General features: G+C 48.1%; 1 protein-coding gene across 14 annotated transcripts in view; it reads left to right on the top strand.

Annotated features, from left to right (window-relative positions):
• UBR4 (ubiquitin protein ligase E3 component n-recognin 4) overlaps nt 1-21,722 on the top strand; it is a 1,980,383-nt gene that overhangs the window by 1,770,963 nt on the left and 187,698 nt on the right. For all 14 annotated transcript variants that reach the window (XM_085609056.1, XM_085609055.1, XM_085609054.1 and 11 more), the window contains 4 exons: nt 12,554-12,686; nt 13,571-13,728; nt 18,275-18,384; nt 18,628-18,769. In XM_085609056.1, the coding sequence (XP_085465182.1) occupies nt 12,554-12,686; nt 13,571-13,728; nt 18,275-18,384; nt 18,628-18,769 (543 nt within the window). The remainder of the gene's footprint in view (nt 1-12,553; nt 12,687-13,570; nt 13,729-18,274; nt 18,385-18,627; nt 18,770-21,722) is intronic.

Here is a 21,722-nt window from a genome sequence, read left to right as displayed (position 1 = left end):
GGCCTCACAGCCCTAAGGCCGGGTGCACTATACCACAAGTGAGGGCATATCTGCATGAGCAGATATGTCCCTACAATATTAGGGTCCATTTGACTAATATTGGAAGTGCCAGGAAAGCCATAGAGAGTAAATGGGCTGGGAACTGAACTACTCAAGTACCACAGCGCCATGATGGCTTTCCTGAACACAGGAGTGTATAGTACCAAACTACTCCTTACAATAAAGCAACACTGATGGCAGTGTGAGATTTATTGTACCATGTACACAGAGGTGCCCCCTGAAAACCTACCAACCCTGGTGTGGTCTCTGAACGGCTGTAGGCAGCCAGCCACCACAACACATGTTTCTAGACCCCTGGGTAGAGAGCCCTCTGCTCTCTGGGACGAGAAACAATGCACATCCAGGACAGAGGTGTCATACCTCCTCCCTCAGGATGGGCCAGTGCTCGAAACTCCAAAGACCTGTCGCCTTTGTAATGCGTCCCCCAGCTTCTGCTTCTAGCAGCAGATGGCAGCCCCTGATTGACATCCCCACTTTGGGTGGGAAAACCAGCAGGACAAATTAAAAAAAAAATAGGTGTGCCCACCTCTGCCAACCCCACCCCTAAGGTGGGGGAGACGAGGTGAAGCACAACTTTCAGTCCCCGCCATCTTGAAGATGGGGAGACCCCCTCCAATCAGGACTAGGCCTATTCCTCCCTCCCACAGGTGGGTGGTATAATAGAGGGTGTAGTCAGCCCAGGTAAGGTGCCCATTAGCCTTACCTGCTACTCCCCTAAAACGCCTCCTAACGTTTGTATATAGGTGGCTCCCCTAGACCTAGAGACTAAATCTGCGATGGCCTAGGAAGAAAGCAAACCCTGCAGAGAAGACTGAAGACATCTGCCTTGGTCCCAGCACTACCAGCCTGTCTTCAGCTTCTGCGAACCTGCGACCTGTCTTGCAGCCTGCGACCTCTGAAACCCCTAGGAGGACTGCTGCCTTAGAAAAAGACTCAAATTTCCCGTGGACAGCGGACCTGTCAAGAAGAAACAAGGTTCCAGGACCCCCGAATCTTGGCAGATTCGCTTCTCCTGCTCTCTCTGCACCGACACCCATGGCCCGAGTCTGAGTGGCTCACCTGTGCAATGACTTCTCCCCAGCGATCCTGACCTCGTGTCTAGCGTTGGCTGACCTCTCCTGCCCTTCACGACGGCACGTGCCGTGTAAATCCAGAGTTGACATCCCTCAGCCCCCCCGACCGGCTCCGGTAAGAAGACTCAGACGCCCAAAGGCATCCCTGCACCCGAAGCCCCTGGGCCTAGGTGAGCTGAACTGACGGTGCCCCTACAACCCCCTACATCTCTACTTACCTCTTCTGTCATTGGTTTTCCCCCTACAACCGACGGTGCCGCACCTGCAGCCTCTTTGCCGAAAAATGAACCTCCATTGAAAATCATTGGGCACCCGACATCGAAATTGCACCCTGCACCAAACTGCCCCTGTGCCTCTGGTGGTGTATATTGGGTGCTGCTTTGTGTTAAGCCTAAGGCTGCTCGCCCACACTACTACTAATAGAGCACTTTGGATTTTACATTGAGCTCAGTACACTTTTGGGAAACCCCTGGACTCTGTGCATGGTATTCTCACCTAGTGGCAATATTTCATACAGAGCCAGCTTCCTACAGCAAGTAAGAAGCACTTATACAAAAGGCGTAAGCTAGACTTGTGAGATAGTATGAATACCACTGCTTACAGAAAGAGAAAGGATACCCGTTGCATGATGGATTTGGTATGTCTCAAATATGCATAGGTATAGTACAAGCCTTTGTGACAGTTGTTCAGCAGCCTTCCACTGTTTGATGTATAGTACAGATAGCATATTGAAACAGCAAGTTTAGCCGGTCACAAGATGTGATGTGTTATCTAAATTGTATTGAGGCATAGTGCTAGGAATAAGCACACAAACTAGGCGAGGACTGTGGGTTCAAAACTCCATACAGCCTAGAATGTAGTGGAATCGGTGGGCAAAGAGACATTTTCCGCCGGATGCAATGGATAATTTCTAGGGTGCAATCTGTTTATTATCAAATCCAGAAAGGACATAGCACATTTGGGTTACTTCTGGGAAATTATCTTGGAGACTTGCCAACTGAGCGAATGTCCTAGGAAAACTAATATTTGCTGGGAAGTCTTTTCTCCTGCTTAATACTATTCTTGTGCTCTGAAGCTAGTATTCTGATGGAAAACTGCAGATTCCTCACCCTTAGAATATCCTCAGCCGCCAGACTGGGTTCAGAAGGTCTTTCAGCATAACACCTGGAGGCCAGTACACCTCCATATACCGATCCAGGACTCTCTCCTACTTTTTCTTGTCAGTTGACAAGTTTATTCTATCCGGTGTGCAAGAGAACATATCACCTCCTAAAACTACAGGCTTTAACCCTTGCAGACTGTTGCAAACAAATGTCTGTGACAGAGCCCCACAAAGTGTGTGTCTGGTGTTTGGGGCCAGGCCACGGCTCCAAGTCATGCCAGGAGTGTGCTCTGATACACCTGAAGGCAGTCTGGCCCCCAGAACCAAGCTGTAATTTGTGTAAGGCCTGCCCTGCTTGAAGTCATGGACATCACCCTATTCCTGGCGCCGGTCTTGTGACAAATCGTTGTTGCAGTATAAGTCTTTGGGTAAGTCAAAATCCTAAAAGAAGCACAAGAATTCCAAGAGGGCCTCGTTCCAGCCTTGCTAACTTCTCTCTGGGAATACTCAAGGACATCAATGTGTTCTTCGGGCTTTCTCTGGGTCCCCTACTTAGGAGCAGATTCCATAGCTGATTCTAATGCATCCCCTAATTCCAACACCATCTGCGATGCTTCAATAGATTGAGGAGTTTAAGGAGACCATTCTCCGCATCTTCGGCACCCAAACTGCTACCTATGGCGTGCCTTCAGGCCCCATGGTTGCACAGAGGCCTCCATGTGGTTTACCGCAGGTGGGTCTACCCTCTGCGCCGTCTGTGTCTCCTGAACTGCTTCAGCTTCAGCTCTGACCCTGGAGCCGACTTCACGCCCAGCACCATGATCTATTTCAGTTCCTGCTGCTTCAATGCTGGAAAAGAAGCCGAGGACGCTGGAGGAGGACAGTGATATCATTGTTTTGTGTACCTGGTAAGTGGCTCAGTACAACTCTGCGTTGGCGCTATTCCACTCTGAAAGTGACAAACTGAGCCACATATAAGTGCTCACATGCCCGCTGACATCTGTTTCTTTCTTTCCGCACCTTCAGACACAGATCTGAAGCTCTTCTCCTCCCTTTTTGTTCTATAAAGAGATTTTCTTCCTAGCTTTTTCCAGTGTGCAAAGGATATCCCCCCCTAAAACAACATGGTTTAAAACTTGTACGGACTGTTGCAAACCGATATCAGTGATGGATTCCTCAAGGTGTGCCACTGGTGCTTGGGTTTGTCGAATGATTCCAAGGCCAGCAACAACTGGGCTCAGATAAACCCTCAAGCAATCCGAGAGTGTGAGGCAAGGCTTTTACATGGTGAAACACCAGTAGACTCCTCACCAGTCCAACTCCAGGTTGAAAGTGAGGGCTGTTATTCAAAGAAGTCCCTCTAGGTCACGCTCCAGTTCCGCAGAGGAGCTGATTTCATTCATTGATTCATGATCCTGACCGATGTACCTAGAGTTTCTGGGTCCATATGTGATGTTGCAATCGGTCAAAGCCTTTCAGGAAGCCATGCTGTGCATTTTGGACACAAATCCAGCTCCTTCTGGTGCACCTTCAAGTCCCAGGGATCCACTGGGACTCCCAATCGAGTTACCCCAGTGGGTTCTCCTTTGGTGCCATTTGAGCCCTTAAACTCACTTCTGGTTCAGTGCCAATGTTGGGACTGGTGCCAAATCTGCATGGAGTCCTTCAGCATCGACACCGGCACCATCACCATTGGCCCTGAAAGATGACTCTCAAACCATAGTGATGTCTGACTCTGAGCCTGTGTTTTCTCGACCTAGGCTACGTCCAGATCTTGGTGTGCAGCAGCCTCTACTGGATTCATCTGACTTATCCAGCAACAGAGGAAAGCACTCCATTTGCTACCCGGAGGGGAAGTGGTCCAGTAGCTAGAAGTGCCAGTTTTGGAAGCTTGGTACTCCGGTTTGATTCGCACCTCGGCTCTTGACTCCATATTGTGTGATTATGGGCCAATATCTTCATCTCCCTATGATAAAAAATGTGAAATATAATGTATGAAATGTATGTGTATTCCCAACTTGATGTACATAAACTTGTAGATGGTCTCCCATTACCCAAGTAATGCACAGTGCTCCGTTGCTTTCTAGCCTCGCCTCATATAAATACTAATACATATATACATACAGGAATCAGAAGGGCTTCTGTGGCTCTTCACCTTCACCTCCCCACTGTGGTGAAGATCAGGGATTACCAGTCCTACTCTTCCGCAATGATTGACTGCCTTTTGCCTTTGTTAGGACCACCTCCAGACCAGGGCGAACCTCTTGCCATTATTGGGGTTCTCAGACAACCTGCCAAAGTCACCCCTGACTCCTTCACAGGTGCTTCTCTTCATCTGACCCATCCTGAATTGGTTGCTCTTTTGACCCATTTCTCCTGACAAACAAAACAAGATAATTCGGTCAGTGATCCCAATGTTTCAGACTCTGTCCTGAGTCTGTGAGGATGGCTCTGTGGCTTTTTCGCCTGCTAGCCACCTGCATCTGGCTTGCCAACCGTGCCAGGTTGCACATGTAAACTTTGCAGTGGGACCTGGAGATTAGTCAGGTGTCAGAAGAGACTGCAAAAGACCTGCAGTGGTGGCTGCTCTATCACAATTGGACCAGCCTCAGACCCCTCTCCCTGCCCTACCCACAGTTGGCAGTGGTGACAGATGCTTTGCTACTGGGTGAGGAAGGTCATCCGGGAGAGGTGATCAGAGGACTCTGTCTTGGGCTGAGACTTTCCTCCTCATCCATCTGCTGAAGTTACAGGCAATTTACTTGGCGTTGAAGGTCTTCTTGCCCTCCATCAAGGAATGTCAGGTGCAGGTTCTCTCGGACAATACCACTGCAATGGGGTACTGCTACAAAAATGTCAGAGGATTTCCCTTGTGGTAAACAACCTTGTGGGATCTTGAAGCACCAGGGCGGATGAACTGTGTGCCTTGCTGCCACTGCCTCTTCTGCCCCGAGTTCTAAAGTTCATCAGGAAGGACATGGCCCTAGTCATTTCATGCCTCCCTCACCAGCTTCCATAATAAGATCTGTGATATAGTGTCCTTGATTACATTGTTCAGTTGTCTGTGTCCCTCATCAGCTGCACCTTCAAATGGGGCCCCTTGAAAACGTTGCCCATCAAAGTTACCAGATATTCCTAGTTGTGGTGCTCCTTTGATGGGGGTTAATTCATAATCTCTGGAGTTGTCCTATTCTGTCATCTCTCATGTATTAGAGTTCCCAGCCAAATCTATGTGGCCACTGCAGGAGACAAGTAGCACAGAATGATCATTCGGGTGCCTACATCATCCCTGCCTCCTAGTGGATCTGACTTGCTGGCCCTAGGTCACCTTCGGATTTCTGTTGTCCATTCGAGGAGGGTCAGTTCTCCTTTGGGAATTGTCGCTGGCATCTGATTTTCACTCCACGTTAGCTACGAGTCCTTCCTGGGGAGATGAAGCCATTGTCTCTGCATACTTCCATTTTAAATACAGTCATCCTGGAAAGGTCCATCTTTAAATGATCTGAGGGTTGGTCAGCTCGCTCACTACTGGTCCTTATTCTCTTCGCCTTGCCAGCGTGGCTGCAGATAGGTCTTGTAAGAGACCTTTACTGTCTCTAAATGGGATCTCTTTCATTGTCCTTGTCTGTCACATGATATGTTCTTTTAGGGGCTAGCGGAACAGCTTGACCACAACTCCCCTTGCCTCCGCTTGCCTTTCTCCTGAATGGTGTGCTCTTTCAATGCCTGTAGATGAATCTGGGGTATTTTTCAGGATACCTCTGTATAGCTGTCACACATTCCACTATGCCCCCCACTTCTCCACCCTCCCATAGTTTGTGGATGCAAATATTGTGCCATCTGGACCTATTTTCAAGGTACTTGCAATTTGCCTTAAGGGCCGTGGTGTGAGATTCAAATAACAGATCATCCTGGTGGCAAATTAATCTGCTTTTAACATGGTTTGTAGTTGTCTTTCAGCTGATTCAAGTCAGTTGTGAATTCTAGAAATCTGACTTGATCTCAGCACTTTACCTTCCATTGTCAATTCTCAGTTTGATTAGATTTGTGGCCAAGGATTTCTCAAAATCTGCTTTCAAGTCCATTAGGCACACTTTCAGGTCCTTTTTGTTGAGAGTAGTGGTTGTTTATGCGTATATTTCTCTGAATGTGGGTTACCTGATGTCCATCTGTTTTTCCAAATGGGAGAAAAAAATCACAATGTCACCAGCCTTGCTTCTACCCTTGTGTGGTTGCATAGGAATTATCCATCTGCACCCTTCCTTGTAAGGGCATGTCTCCACTCCTCGGGGCATGCCTTTATGTTTCTCTTTGTGATCTGCATTAGCTCCTTGAGTCTCCTGTAAGCCGTCTCCAGGAGTGCGAGTCCCTGTGGTAGTCACACCTAGAGTAGGGTCTGTTTATTTAAGAGTTATTTTGCCCCATAATGAAGATGTCACGTGGTATTATCATATTCTCCCTCAACTACACTTTTTTAATAGCGCCTATATTTTAATAAAGAGATAATTCAATTAGTAATGATGTGCTGTCTTTACTTATTATTGAAGACTGATCTAGGAGCCACTATCCTTGATTACGGACCTCTTGACACTTTGATAAATGTTGTTCTCCCCAGGAACAATGCCAGGAATTGCCACTGGAGTTATTTATTCAAAATGTCTATTTATATCTGAAAGAGACACGTTAGTGATAGATTCCTTACCTTAGAATATCCCCAGGCGTCAGACTGGATCCGGAAAGTTTTTTGTAGCAGTACCCCTGCGTGTAAGTAGGTTGCGTTTTGCAGCTCCGCATCCGTCGCTGGTGTCGTAAGTGCCGTGATGACGTCACGGAGACTATTTAGGTGCCACCCATGCGCGCTGACGTCCGTTCTTTCTTTTTCCGTGCCAGCAAGCGCAGATCCGGATAGAGCACGTACTTTAGTCACTTTTTGACTACCCTTTCTTGAGACTTCTGTCTCCTTTTTCTCCTTGGTGCACGTAGGGATGCCTGGATTTAAGTCTTGTGGGGCCTGCCGTCGCAATATGTCGGTGGTAGACCTCCACGATGTTTGCCTCTACTGTCTGGAGACCGACCACGACTTCCGGTCCTGCCGGAACTGTCGGGCCATGGCCCCGAAGGCCTTGAGGGAGTGGCGCTGGAAGTTGCTGGAGGCCCGGCACTCATCCCAGCGCCGTTCCAGGTCCTGGGACAGTTCCTGAGAACGCTCGCGGGGCCGCAGTCGTCGCTCCTCGGGCTCCAAGTCTTCGCCCTCAGATTCGGGTAAGCGACTACATAAAAAGAAGTCGAAGAAGCGAGTTCGCTCTCCGACGTCCCCCCGTCGGTCCTCGGATGCAGACGAAGTGTACAGGGGTTCTGCCCCTGTGGCTCCTTTTGGAGCCTGGGAGTCCCGCGGCCTACCTGCCTTACCCGGGTCCGCCGGCGACTCCCGAACAGGTGCAAGAGTTTCTTGCTACCTTGGACCGTCTTTTTAGGCCTCGGGTTCCCGATTGTGCGCCTTCGGGCCCCGCAGTCCTGTGTCCGGATCCTGTGGGGCCGCAGGCGGATCCAGCTTTGGCGCCACAGGATCCTGCGCCGTTGGCTCTGGCGCCACAAGGTCCAGCGCTGCCGGCTCCGGCGCCACCTCCGGCACCGCAGTGGGTGCCGTTTGTCCCGCCCTTGCCCCGGTTCCAGGACCATTTCGTTCCTACCTGGGATCCGCATTGGGACATGGCTCCAGCTCGGCCCCGGCAGGCGCCGTTTCTGACGCCGTATGTTCCTTCTCCGGCTCCAGCTCTGCAGCTGCAGTCTGTTCCCCCTGCAACAGAGGTGGAGGACGACTGGGAGGTGTCTGAGGACCCTCTTGCCCGTCAGTGTGACTCCGAGCAGGACTGGGTGGATGACTTGGAGGACGCCGGCGACCTCGACGTCTCTTCTGACCCGGGATTTGCCTCTCCCCCGCCTACCATGGAGTAGGCCGCCTCCTACACGATGGTGCTCCGTCGGGCAGCAGAAGTCCTAAACCTCGATCTCCCTACGGGGGTCCTCAAAACTAATCTCCTCACTGAGGTGCTCCAGACGGCGTCCACTTCGTCGAAGCCCCTGCTCCCCTTTAACGAAGCCCTCACTGACGTCTTGTTGGGCACTTGGTCGCAGCCAGCCAAAGGGGCCCCTGTGGATAAGAATGTCGCCAGGCGTAACCGTCCGGCGCCTGTTTACCCTGCTTTTCTGACCACTCCTCCTACGCCTGAGAGCCTGGTCATCCAACCCTCGACGTCAGAGTGCTTTTCCTACGGCCCTGCCGGATAAGGACTCCAAGAAGCTGGAGCAGTTCAGTAAGAGGTTGTTCTCTTTGACCAGCTTGGGGCTGAGGTCAGTGAACACTGATTGCTTATTGGGCCGCTATTCTCACGCTGTGTGGGATACAGTTGCGCAGGTGTTGCCTCAGTGTCCTGAGGAGATCCACGCTGTGCTGTCCCAAGCTGTTGCTGAGGGTAAAGATGCAGCTAAGTTCGCCATTTGGTTTGGTTTGGACACCGCGGACTCACTGGATAGGGAGATTTCTACGACTGTGGTGCCCACCCGATGTCCAGAGCTCGCTCATGGACATGCCCTTTGATGGCACTCACCTGTTTGACGATAAGGCCAACAGTACACTGGAGCGTTATAAGAACTCGCGCGCTACGGCCAAGTCCTTGGGTTTTTCTGCAAAGAGACCGGTCACTCCTGGTTTTCGTTCCTTTCATGGCCACGGCAGGGGCTCCCAGGCACATTCCTTCACCAAGCCTGTGCAGAACCAGCCTCAGCGCGGACACGGCTTCCGCAGGGGCGGGTCTGGGAATCGGCGCTGGGGGTCAGTCCACCTCCGCCCTCGCTGCTTCTACCTCCAAACCTTCCTAATCCGAGCTTTGTGGAGCACCCCACGCCGGTGGGTGGCAGAATCGCCACCACCTCCCCCACTGGTGCGCCATCACATCAGACAAGTGGGTGTTGCAGATCATCCACAGGGGTTATTCCCTTCTCTTTCGGTCCTCCCCTCCAGCCATGCCACCTCGGTGCCACCGCATGTCGGAGGGTCACTTGGTGCTTCTTCAGCAGGAAGTCACGGCCCTTTTGTCCAAGGGGGGCCGGAAGTAGGGAGTGTTTGTTATTCCCACTACTTTCTGGTCCCCAAAAAGGACAAAGGGGGCCTGCGCCCCATCTTGGACCTCTAGAACAACAAGTTAAAAATGCTGACTCTGGCTCAGGTCCTGGCTGCCCTCGACCCTGGAGACTGGATGGTAGCGTTGGACTTGCCTGACGCATTTTTTCACATTCCCGTCCTGCCTGCCCACCGGCGTTACCTGCGGTTCACGGTAGGCCAGGAGCGTTTGCAGTTTGCCGTGCTCCCCTTCGGCTTTACCAGCGCCCCTCGGGTGTTCACGAAAGTGATGACGGTGGTCGCAGCTCATCTGCGTAGGTCAGGGATGTCACTTTCCCCCTATCTCGACGACTGATTGTTGAAGGCGGGCTCGCCCCAGGCAGTCGTCAACCACCTTCAGACTACGGCCGACCTCCTGCATTTGCTGGGGTTCTCCATCAACGTGCCGAAGTCGCACCTGAGTCCCTCTCAGAAGCTCCCCTTCATCGGAGCGGTTCTGGATTCAATGCTGTTTCGGGTTTATCCTCCCAAGCAGCGAGTCCGGGATATTCAAGCAATGATTCAGATTTTTCTGCCTCTATCCCAGATTTGTCAGGATGACCTTCCGGCTTCTGGGCCTGATGGCCTCCTGCATCCTGCTGGTGATACATGCCAGGTGGCATATGCGGGCTCTGCAGTGGGTCCTGAAGTTCCAGTGGGCGCAACATCAGGGCAACCTGTCAGATCATGTCCAGATCTCGGCTATTGCAGTGGTGGTTCACGAATTGCGATTGGGTGAATGGCAGATACCTCTCCCTTCCCCAACCGGAGCACACAGTGGTGACGGATGCGTGCCTTCTGGGATGGGGTGACCACTTGGGAGAGGCGGAGATCAGAGGCCTCTGGTCTCCGGCGGAGTCCCGGCTCCATATCAATCTTTTGGAGCTTCGGGCGATCCGACTTGCACTGAAGGTATTCCTTCCCTCTGTCTGGGGAAGTTTGGTGCAGGTATTCACGGACAACACCACCGCCATGTAGTATTGCAACAAACAGGGTGGGGTGGAGTCCTGGACCCTATGTCAGGAGGCTCTGAGCCTCTGGATGTGGCTGGAACGTTAAGGCATTACCTTGGTGGTTCAACACCTGGCAGGTTCTCTGAACGCCAGGGCTGACTAACTCAGCCGCCGGTGCTTGATCGATCACGAATGGCATCTGTGCTCGGACGTGGTACAAGGTCTCTTTCTGCAGTGGGGAGAGCCTTGTTTAGATCTATTCGCCACCGAGGAGAACGCGCAATGTCCTCCTTTCTGCGCTTTGGAATTTCCAAGGGCACTCACAAGGCGACGCTTTTCGGCACGAGTGGAGCTGCGGTCTGTTGTACGCCTTTCCGCCTATACCACTTCTGCCCAAAGAAATGAAGATTTGGCGCGACCGAGCCGAGGTCATCCTTGTGGCTCCGGATTGGGCACGAAGATACTGGTATCCCGAGCTACTCAGCATGGCGATCAATCCCCCGATCTGACTGCCTCTTCGGGAGGATTTTCTGTCGCAGCAGCAGGGGACGGGTTTCCACCCAAACCTGTCCAGCCTCCACCTCCTTGCGTGGAGATTGAGCGGCTACAGTTGACAGCTTTTGATCTTCCTCCTGAAGTCTGTGATGTCATTCTGGCAGCCAGGCGTCCCTCCACTAAGACGGTATTCGCCTGCCGGTGGAACAAGTTTGTTGCATGGTACACAGCAAAGGCTCTGGATCCCCTTTCTGCCCCTCTTTCTGAGGTCCTTCTGTTCCTACTGTCTTTGGCCCAGCAGGGCTCTGCTCTGGGCACTATCAAAGGTTATCTTTCGGCCATCTCCGCCTTTTTGAGGCTTCCAGATCAGCCATCTCATTTAAGTCTCCGGTTGTTAATAGTTTCCTGAAAGGCACTACGCACACGTTTCCTCCTGTGCCGTACATAATGCCTCAATGGGACATAAATCTTGTCTTGACCTATCTGATGTACGTTCCCTTCATACCTGTCCTTTGCGTCTTCTCGGTCTCAAGACAGCTTTCCTGGTAGCTATCACCTCTGCTAGAAGAGTGAGTGAGCTCCAGGCTCTTTCTTGCAAACCTCCTTTCTTTTCTGTTCATCCGGACAAGGTGGTTTTAAGGACCCGTCCTCCCTTTTTGCCAAAGGTTGTCACGCCCTTCCACATCGGGCAGACCATCACTTTGCCCACCTTCTTTCCGCCTCCTTCGAGAGAGGAAGAGAGGCTCCACCGTCTGGACCCAAATCGTGCACTGTCGTTCTACCTGCAGCGCACGCGACAGTTCTGGGTGGATGACCAGCTCTTTGTTGGCTACGTGGGCGCCAAGAAAGGTCGGGCCGTGCACAAAAGAACCATCTCTCAGTGGGTTGTTCTGTGCATCAAAACTTGTTACTCGTTGGCTAAGAGGGAGCCTCCTGTGAGGCTGCATGCACATTCTACCAGGGCAACGGCAGCCACTACTGCCTTTGGGACGCGGCGTCCCCTTGCAGGACATTTGTCAGGCAGCTACGTGGGCCTCGCTGCACACGTTTACCAAGCATTACTTTCTTGACAGTCGGGTCCGGAGAGACGGCTTCTTTGGCCGTTCTGTTCTCCATGACTTTCTGGTGTAATCTTGTTCGCAGACTCACCACCGGGGTTGGTATTGCTGGGGTATCTATTCTAAGGTAATGAATCTACACTATTGTGTCTCTTTCCGATGCACAAGTTACTACTTGTGTAACGATATGTTTGTAAGAGACATTAGTTAGTGATAGATTCCTTACCGCCCCACCCATCCTCCCCATTCTGCGAACTAATTCTAGGGTTAAGGTCATCCCTTTCAGGGCCCTAGTTCCTTGGCACCAGTGGTCAGTTTCTTGCATGGCTCTGCTTTCCTGGCGCGGAAAGTAGTGTACAGAACGGACGTCAGCGCGCATGGGTGGCGCCTAAGTAGTCTCCGTGACGTCATCTTGGCGCTTAAGACACCAGCGACGGACGCGAGGCCGCACGAAGCCACCTACTGACGCGCAGGGGTACTGCTACAAAAAACTTTGGGGATCCAGTCTGATGCCTGGGGATATTCTAAGGTAAGCAATCTATCACTAACTAATATCTCTTACAGATATATTGTTACACAAGTAGTAGCTTGTGCAGTAATGCACATGCAAGAGATTGGACTTATGCATTACAGTCTACTTCTGTTTCTTGCAGGATGTTCCTGTGGAGGCACTCACCACTGTTAAACCTTACTGCAATGAGATTCATGCTCAGGCCCAGATGTGGCTCAGGAGAGACCCCAAAGCATCATACGAGTCCTGGAAAAAGTGCCTGCCTGCTCGAGGGGGTAGTGTATCCTTTGGTTTCCTTTATTTCCTTTTAAACTGTGCTGCTTTGAAGGATATTCAGCTTCAGACTTTGTTTTGTAACATGTCTAACACAATGTACTGCTCAGAGAGCATTAACTACCTGATCGAAGTAGTATAGTAAGCCTAGTTAATCTCCCATTGTGCATGTCTTCTGGTGCCCACGGTGTGCATCTTTTACATGTATCCATTTATTCTGATTAGGTTACACAGTAAGTGTTGAGTAGTCGGCAACAGTGTTATTTTTCCACCAATTATGTTCAAATGATGGACATATAAATTGGGGGAAGCTTAAAGGATTGGAATCCTGAGGGAAAAGATGGAGAGGTGAAATGCTTGAATTTCCGACCTAGTCCCTTGTATTTCTGCCTACTAGAGGTAGGTGTTTTATTAGTGTCTGCCGATGTGTCTAATGGAATAGCCTGCCTTTGCGCTGTGTAGGATAGCCTGCCTGTACGCTCTGTTAAGTATCCTGCCTGTACAGTAATGCAGCCTGTCTGTGAGTCTACACATCATCCAGCCAGTGTGCCATAGAGAACAGCCTCTCTGTGTAACTTTTGGTGGAGCTGTGCTATTCCTAGAGCAGCCACCCTGTGTACAATATAGAACTGTGTATCCTACATTTGTAAAAGAACACACCCTTACACCATAGTAAAGAGTATGTTCGAGGCCTGTGTGCTGTAGATTCTCATGCTTTGAGAAACAGCTAACATCACTGGCACCACTTATTTTGACATGTACAAAGCGTTTTCTTTTGAAGTGTGCATCTGGATTCCTCAATAATGCCTTCTGGTGTCCACTTACAGCATAATGGCCTGATCTAGTTTAACGACGGAAATTATCCTTTCTATTGTCTGTCTTTCAGTTACTGATACAAATATGAAGTCTCTTAGTCGTGCTGAGCTCCGTCATGCATACTTGCAGGAGAAATATTTTTGGAAGTGGAAACAATTTCTAAGCAGAAAAGGAAAGCGAAGTTCCCCTCTTGAACTCAAATTGGGGCACAACAACTGGCTTCGACAGGTACGTGTTTTCTACTTCATGGACATATAGCAGGTTCTGGTGGAAAATATCTGCGCATAGCCAATTTATATTAACTTAGTCACTGTCATGGACTACACGATCTAGCTCCAGGAAAGCTATTAAGAGAAGTGCTAAACTGGGCCAGTGGCATAGTTGTAATTCTCTTGTCAGGAACTCATCCTCAACACCTTCACAAACACCCCCTGCATCTCTTGGATCCCATTCATAGGTTATGCATTGCATTTAAAATAAATCAAGCTCTCCATCTGTAAGCTGATGTTTTGATTGGGACTAAATTAACAAAAGATGTTATAAATGTAACCAAATGAGCAGCAGTTCAAACATGTTCATCATAGGGGACCATCTACTGGGGGAATTTAACAGGCGCTAAGAACAGTAACCGTGTTTGCTTTGCAACCAATTTTTAGATGCAATGCATACTTAACTATTTTGCCTCTTTGTACCTTATTGTGAATCATGAATCAATCCAGAACGCTCTGTCGCTACTTCAGAAACATGACATTTGTTGTAGAATTTTTTGACTTGAAAAAATAAATCTATAATATGTGTTGGCTAGCCGCTTTTGGACAATATCAATGCCAGCACCCAAACACCTTGAGAGATTTGAACAAAAGGTCTGAGAGTTGCCACTGTCCGCCCCTTCTACCTTTTTTCTCCTTCTGTGCCTCTTCATCTCCAGTCCTATTGTCTCCACTTTCAGACTGGATGAGTCTATTTCATCTGGATATTTGACTCTGAGTAAGATGCTATATCAGTGACATTCTAGGGAATGGACCTTTGTCAATTTCTCCTTGACATAGAATTATGCCCCAATTAAGTGCTGTTTAGCTGGCTAGAGCAGCAGTCCCTTTTCAGTTTCTGGTACTCGTTCCTTTTATTTAAGATGCGTAATGCCTTATTCCCACACAGGATGCAAAAGTGTGGCCTTTGTGTCTCAGCTCTACTTTTTACTATGGTCCTTTTCAAGGCTAAATTCAGGACTGTCTCCAAGGTCCCACTGAGACCACACTTTGAGGGAACTCCTTAATCCAGACAGCCTAAATAGTGTTAAGCCTCCATGAGACTGTTGGTGAAACATCTTTATTTTATTTAACAAAAAAAGTTTACGGTTAAACACAGGGCTAATGGGGACTCTGTGGCCCTGCAGTGCTATGATTATAGTTTCTCCAGAATGCACCATTACACACCATCCTTCACTGCCAAGGCTGCCTGCATCTCATCCAGCAGCAAAGCCTCAAGCAGGAGAGCTCTCTTAAAAGCCATCACAGAGGGCAATGCCTCAGCTACCTCTCTATGTTTAGATTTCATGTTGGATTGCCGCTATGCAAATATCTGATAACTAGGATAGCTGCAACCGCCTAAGGTTTGGGTATGCATAATCGAGCAGGATGACAGTCCCAAAAAGGTTTGCCTTTCAATGAACATGCCGACAGGACCTTGAACAACCTCAACTTGCCTCACCCATATTTCTCTGGTTTATTTTTGGTGATTTTCCTGAAAAGTTCCCTTTGTTTATTAATCCTAAGTGTCTTCACTGTTGCTTATTAGATATGATTGACCTCTAGCAGAGTAGCAGATATTAGCGATGGTTGTGTTTTGTTATGAAATCTTTGATTTGGGTGAATGAAAATCATATGCAGGTTCAGCATAAAACGAGAGGTTAAATCTACATTTTGGGGGGTACATTTGTCACAGATACCAGGCAGGCCATAACGTCCTTCAACCACCAGGCTGCATAGGGGTGACTGCAGCTCATAGGGTTAGGTGTTTCTAGCAAACATTAAAGTCACGCCTGCTCCACCCTGATCATATAAAATGTGATACTAAGGGAACAGGTCATACTTTTATGAAGCTCTGAAAGGAGTTTTCTTTGCTCAAATGTCTACTCTGTGTTGTTGGACATGTGGTGATTAAGTATCTACGCTCCTGCTGCAGCCAGTCCTTGCCTCCCATTCTGCAATGTTGTATGCCCAACAGTTGCTCATGCTACCTCCCTCCAGCAGTTTTCCAACCCCTGCAGGTTTGAAGCACCAATGTCTTCTCATGTAGGAGCCTTGTGAGTGGAATTTGGGGAAGTCATGCCCATAGCAAGCACCTTCACCAAACAGTCTGTACACTAGCATCCAGCAGCAAAAATAAATCTGCCTCTAAGGCTGACTCACTTTCTTCACAGCTCTTTGGAACGGTCCTAATGCTCCAAGGGGTCTCTGCCACCAAACCAACAGATGCTGATGGAGGAAATGAGCACTGAGACCTACCAACTGCTAGAACCCCCATGCTCCTCTGCTGCCCTCTATCTTGCTGCTTTTTTGGCAGCTTCCTTTCCTGAAAAGACTGAAGCAGTATCACTCACAACAAGCAGCAGGGCAGACAGGAATGAGGCAGAGTGATGACCAAAGGGACCTGAAGGAGTTGTTTGGAAATGCCAGTTGATGTCAGCAGGTCTGCTATAGGGTCTTTGTGGGATCTCAGGACAGGAACAAAGTAGCAGTGACCCACCTTGGTTGGGGCTACACCCACTCACACCATTAAGCTTACGTCTCATAAAAGTTTTAACTCGGTATGATTAGATGTTATGATGAAAAGAGATCATTTTTTGATCGTTCTTTGACTTGTGAATAACCTTTTATTAGACTCAGTCAGATCTAACTTTCCATTCAGGGACAAAGACTAAATCTGTGGTTTTCTCCACTGAAATTGTGTTTGTCTTTAACTTAGTCTGGGCATCTTTTGAGACCAAGACTAAAATACTGAGGGAGAGCAGGCTCTCTCCAGAGGCAGGGGAACTCAGGAAGAATATCTTAGCATGTACCAGGAAGTACTAGGAGCTTGGAAGAGTAATGAAGGCTAAAAACTAAAGTATGCTGGAACAGACTGACATTTGAAGTCTGGGCATGAACAAGTTAATGCCTGCAGTCAACAAAATTAGGTGGAAGGTGCTTATACGGTACTCGGACCAATGCAAAGTACAGTAGGATAAACAATAGGAAAGTACAAAGCTTTAAAGGCTGACATTCAAAAATTATAGTTTGTGTAGTCTATGGAAAATAATCTGGCTGTAACACAAATTTCTTTTTGCAGTATTGCATGTAACAGTTATTCTCAGTCTTAGGAGACACTCTGCAGCCCTCATGGATGAATTTTGCTAACTTAAGCCTCTCCATGTGAGGCCCCAAGCTTTAGAAGTCAGTGGCACCATCTGGTAATAACTAGGTTTTTTAACACTAACAAGATAAGACAAAGTGAAATGAAGATTTTGATCAGAATACAGGAACAGTGTTTAGGAAAAGAAGGACCACGTTTTTAGGAACAGAGGAAAAGTAACCATACAGAGGCAGGTCTCAGGAAAGGCAGGGCTGGATTCTAAAAAATGGCCAATGAGGAAAGTGTAACAGAATAGAGAGAGGAGGTAGATGACACCTAACTAACCAGGGAAAACAAGACGGCAAAAGGAAACTAGGAAAGGCTGATAAGCAACCGTAACAAGGATTAGAAGTATGCAGCTAGAACTCTGGGATACAGGACAAGGAATTTGCAATATTCAGAAGAATAGCAGCAAAACACCACTACCTACAAATCTACTGAAATTAAGAAACAGAAGTAGCTATAGCTCCAAAATGGGGTCCAATAACAGAAGTACCAGTATAGAGAAAAGGAACAAAGGCGCTAAAGCATTAGAGAGCAGAGAAACTATCATCAGAACAGGGTTCCGGACAGAAGCAACCGTAGCAGCAAAACAGAAACTTGGAATCAAGAAACCTGAAATCTGTATGACGCATTGGAACGACAAATTAGCTAAAACAGAGGAGTAGGCTTTGTTTGAGCAGTCTCGGAAGGAAGACCATTTAGAAAACAATGAATACTAAACTCCCAGGGATCATAAATCTGGCAGTTCCGAGGAGGAACACAACTGTGTGCATCTAGACAGATCCTGAAGTTCACAGTTATATCTAGAGAGTAAATGTAGCACTTGGATTTAAAGACTGAAGGTCTGCAGTTATAACATAAAGAACATAAATAGAGAAACTAGTACCAGCATGCATAATGGAGCAGAGACCGAGGACAGTCATTAAGGGGCGTGTGTATTCAACACTGACATTTGTAGCGATTTGGCAGCAATAGGATGAACCGGGCTCATTCTTAGGACGTGATCTGGGACTAGATGGACGAGAATGTACCTGTAAAATAGTGCCAAAACCATAATTGGAGTGAAAAATGGAGCAAGGTTTGAAGTGTCATTCAGAGTGTTCTGTAGTAGGGCTGAAAGTCAAACCCCATAATGCGCTAGTGAGCACCACCTGGTAGCAGGACAGCCGACTCCTGATAAGATATTAGGTTTGTGGGCATGGCTGATGGCTGTATCGGAGATTATTTGAGTCTGCTGCTGTGAAAGGTCTTCTGCTCTGAAGTTGTGGAATATGGTAATTGGGATGGGGGTTGCACTACATAAAACCTTTTTTTCCAACTTTGGAGTGTTCTTAAAGATATCTGCACCCAGTCATTTTATGATTATTTTGTTCTGTAGGTGCTTTTTACACCAGCAACCCAGGCAGCGCGGCAGGCAGCATGCACCATTGTGGAAGCCATGGCAACCATTCCGAGCCGGAAACAACAGGTCTTGGACCTTCTTACCAGGTGCGCATATCAAATCTCAGCACAGTGCTCAGTTCCATGTACATATTACAGAGAAATCCGGTCTATGATCATGTTACTTGAACTAGGAGTGTTTCTAATGCATCTGTATGTGACAGTAATGGTGGAATTGCTTACTTAGTACATGAGCTGATCAGCTAATTTGAGGCTTTTGGCCTGAGTCAAGAGTGTGTTGCTTTTTTTAAAAGAATTGTTTTTGAATCTAGCTCTCTGTCTTTGCCCCAGTTATTTGGATGAGCTGAGTATTGCTGGGGAATGCGCCGCTGAGTACCTAGCACTCTACCAGAAGCTTATAAAGCCAGCTGACTGGAAGGTGTACCTGGCAGCACGTGGCGTTCTGCCATATGTTGGAAACCTTATCACCAAGGTATGATGCAGACTGTGTGTTTCATTTATATTGGTTAGCTGAGAAGTTGATAAATGAGGATTCTTAAGCATTAGATATTCACCATACCCATTGCTTACATCCCTCCACAGTCTTACTTGTTGAATCAAAGAATGCAAATCTAGGCAAGTTACCCATGATGGGGCGGAGTCGTCTAAAGACACGGACAAAGGTTGTAGGGGGATTGTTAGTTCATTTCTCATCGATGTTAAAATGTTTATACTCTGAAGTGTATTTTTTTATACAGAGTGCAAGCTAGCATGGCCTTTTCACTTGCCACGTCTGCTAGGATGCACTGCTGCAGGCTTTGTTCTGTGCTGTTCTTTCTCCAAGTTCCTAATTGCTTATTTAATGATTTGTTGTTTCCCCATGTAATCCTGGGGGAAGTTCCTTCCATAGATTAATAAAATTCTATGGTTTCATGCATGTACTATTGAAATTGGCCACCACCCATCAAGTGAATGCAACCAACATTTTTTACCTTCCTTACTTCTCTCTAATCTTACTAGACACATTCCTTACAACATGAAGGTAAATCCCTCATCTGGTTTCCTGGCATCTCACTTGCCCACTTAGAAATAGAAAAATATAACTCCTAGGATTTATCTTTAACTCACATTTTTAAAATAGATTCTACTTCCCTTATGTGAGTCACCAGGGGCACCAAATGGATCTTGACATTTTGAAGCTAAACAGTCAGTCGGTCAAGGTGCTTGGCTTCAGCTGCAGATTCACAAGACTCTACGATCTGTGACATAATGGATTGACTATAGAGTATCTCAAGTGCTGGTGACTTTGGTTCTATTTCTTTTCACACCCTACAGATGCGGGTACCAGGGTTGACCGGTTTTTCTCATTTGTTTTGTTATATTTGGCAGATTTCCGTCTTTTCAGGAAGTATGTCTCCTAAGTCTTTGGCCATTAATTCCTACACTAAATGCCCCTACCTATGTCCGTAGCAAATACTCTTTTAATGTGTCTTTGTTGTCAGAGATAACTCATGACTGTTTCTAGATGTTATGTTCACTGATGGATCCAAAAGCCATCAGACAGAGGGAACCAAAGCAGTTTATCACTTCTGTTAAGGTTTGTGGCTCTAAATCAAAGTCCATATGTCACAAAAAAACATCTAAACAGAGGGCCTAGAAGCAACCTAAAACCATAAACTACCTCATTTTTGTCTCATGACAATCCAAGAAAGGGAAGGAAGGTCACCAAGGAGTATTCAAACTCTTTCTCTACTCAACCCATTCCGATACTGGGCAAGTTACATTTGTTAAGTAGTTTTCCACACTCATGTGGTATTTCAGAGCAACTTCAACCTTTCCAAAAGGCCATATTGGCAAATCTCACAGACCATCAGTCCTTTGGAGTTTCTACAGTTCAATTTGTGCTAGCAGCTTCAACTCTTCCCCAGCCAATTGGCATGATGCCTCTGACACTTTTGGAATTGTTATCTTAAAAGAGTAGTAAGAGGAACCAGCAGTGGAGTCTATATTGGAGCCAAGGATGACACTGAACTCTGCATCATTGACATCAGAGGTGAAGTCTGTAAAAAAAAAACCTAGAAATGATCTGATTCTTCCGACTGCAAAGACGTCTGCAGAGAAAGAGTCCATCCCATAGTGAACATTATGTCTGATAGAGACTTGTAGCTGCAGATTTCTTACCTTTGAATTTCCCCAGGTGTCAGTCTGGATCTGGAAACTTTTGCATGAGCAGTGCCCCTGCGCGCCATCCGGTGGCGCTGTTCAGCTCCACATGATGAAGGCATTAGCGTTGGTTATGATGTTGCAGTTACGTATTTAGGTGCCACCCAGGCGTGCGGACGTCAGTTATTTTCTTTCGAAGCAGGTTAAGCGCTGATCTCGAGCTACCCCTCTGTCTCTTATTTTTTGACAGGCCTTTTTTGGCATTTTGTTGAAAACATTTTATTGTGTGTCGAAGATGTTATCTAGGCATACAGGGTTCAAACCGTATATCACCTGTCACCGCGCCATGTTGGTAACCGACCCCCACCTTGTCTGCTTGTGGTGCCTCGATCGCGACCACAACCCAAAGTCATGCTCTGATTGCCGGGCCATGGCTCCAAGGGTCTTGCAAGAGCGATCTTTGAAGCTCCTTGCGGCCCGGCAGTCGTCACTGTTCAAGCGTTACTCTTCTGAGATCCCGTTCGAGGAAAAGGAGGTCTCGGAACTGCTCCAGGATCCCCAAGTCCTCTTCTTCTCACTCGAGGTCCTTGGGACACTCAGGGAAGAGGCACAAAAAAGAAGTCATCCAAACGGACTTTAACTTCACCTCGTCTGTTGTCTGTGGACATGACGGGTAAGGAGCACCAACGCTCTAGGCACGGTTCAGCAAAGCGGAGCCAGGTTCCACTCCACGCCTCCCCCCATTTCTGGGAGCTGGTTTGACCCCTGCTCAAATGAAGGGATTTTATGAGGCCATACACCGCGTATTTGAGCGGGCCAACCCTCCGATTGTCCTTCGGCCCCACCAAGTGCTACGCCATCGGGTATGGCAGGGTCTCATGCATCGGATTCCAGATCCAGGTCGAGGCTGATCGTGCCAACGAGACCTTCCCAGGTGTCTGACCCGAAGTCGATGCCCCCGGCGCCATCCCCATCCTGTTAGCCGGCAACTCTGAGTCGGATCGACGTTGCTCGGCATCGACTCTGGCAGAGCACAGATATTCTATGTGGTTTCCTGTGCATTTTGAGGAAGTTTCAGGCATGGGTGAGTATCAGGAGGGGCCTATGAACCCTTTAGAACAACAACTAGATGTTCCGCTGGAAACGTTGGACTTGTATGAGGTTCTTGGGGAAGCCAGTGGATTGCACACATCCCCAGATACTGGTATGCTCTCTCCACCTGTGTGGCTTCAAAATAGTGAGCATCTTATGCCTTAGTGGCAAGGAGAACAGCAGAGGTCCTT

Source organism: Triturus cristatus, chromosome 1_2 (assembly GCF_964204655.1).
Source record: "Triturus cristatus chromosome 1_2, aTriCri1.1, whole genome shotgun sequence".
Classification (NCBI taxonomy): domain Eukaryota; kingdom Metazoa; phylum Chordata; class Amphibia; order Caudata; family Salamandridae; genus Triturus; species Triturus cristatus.
This window is presented reverse-complemented; position numbering and strand designations above follow the sequence as displayed.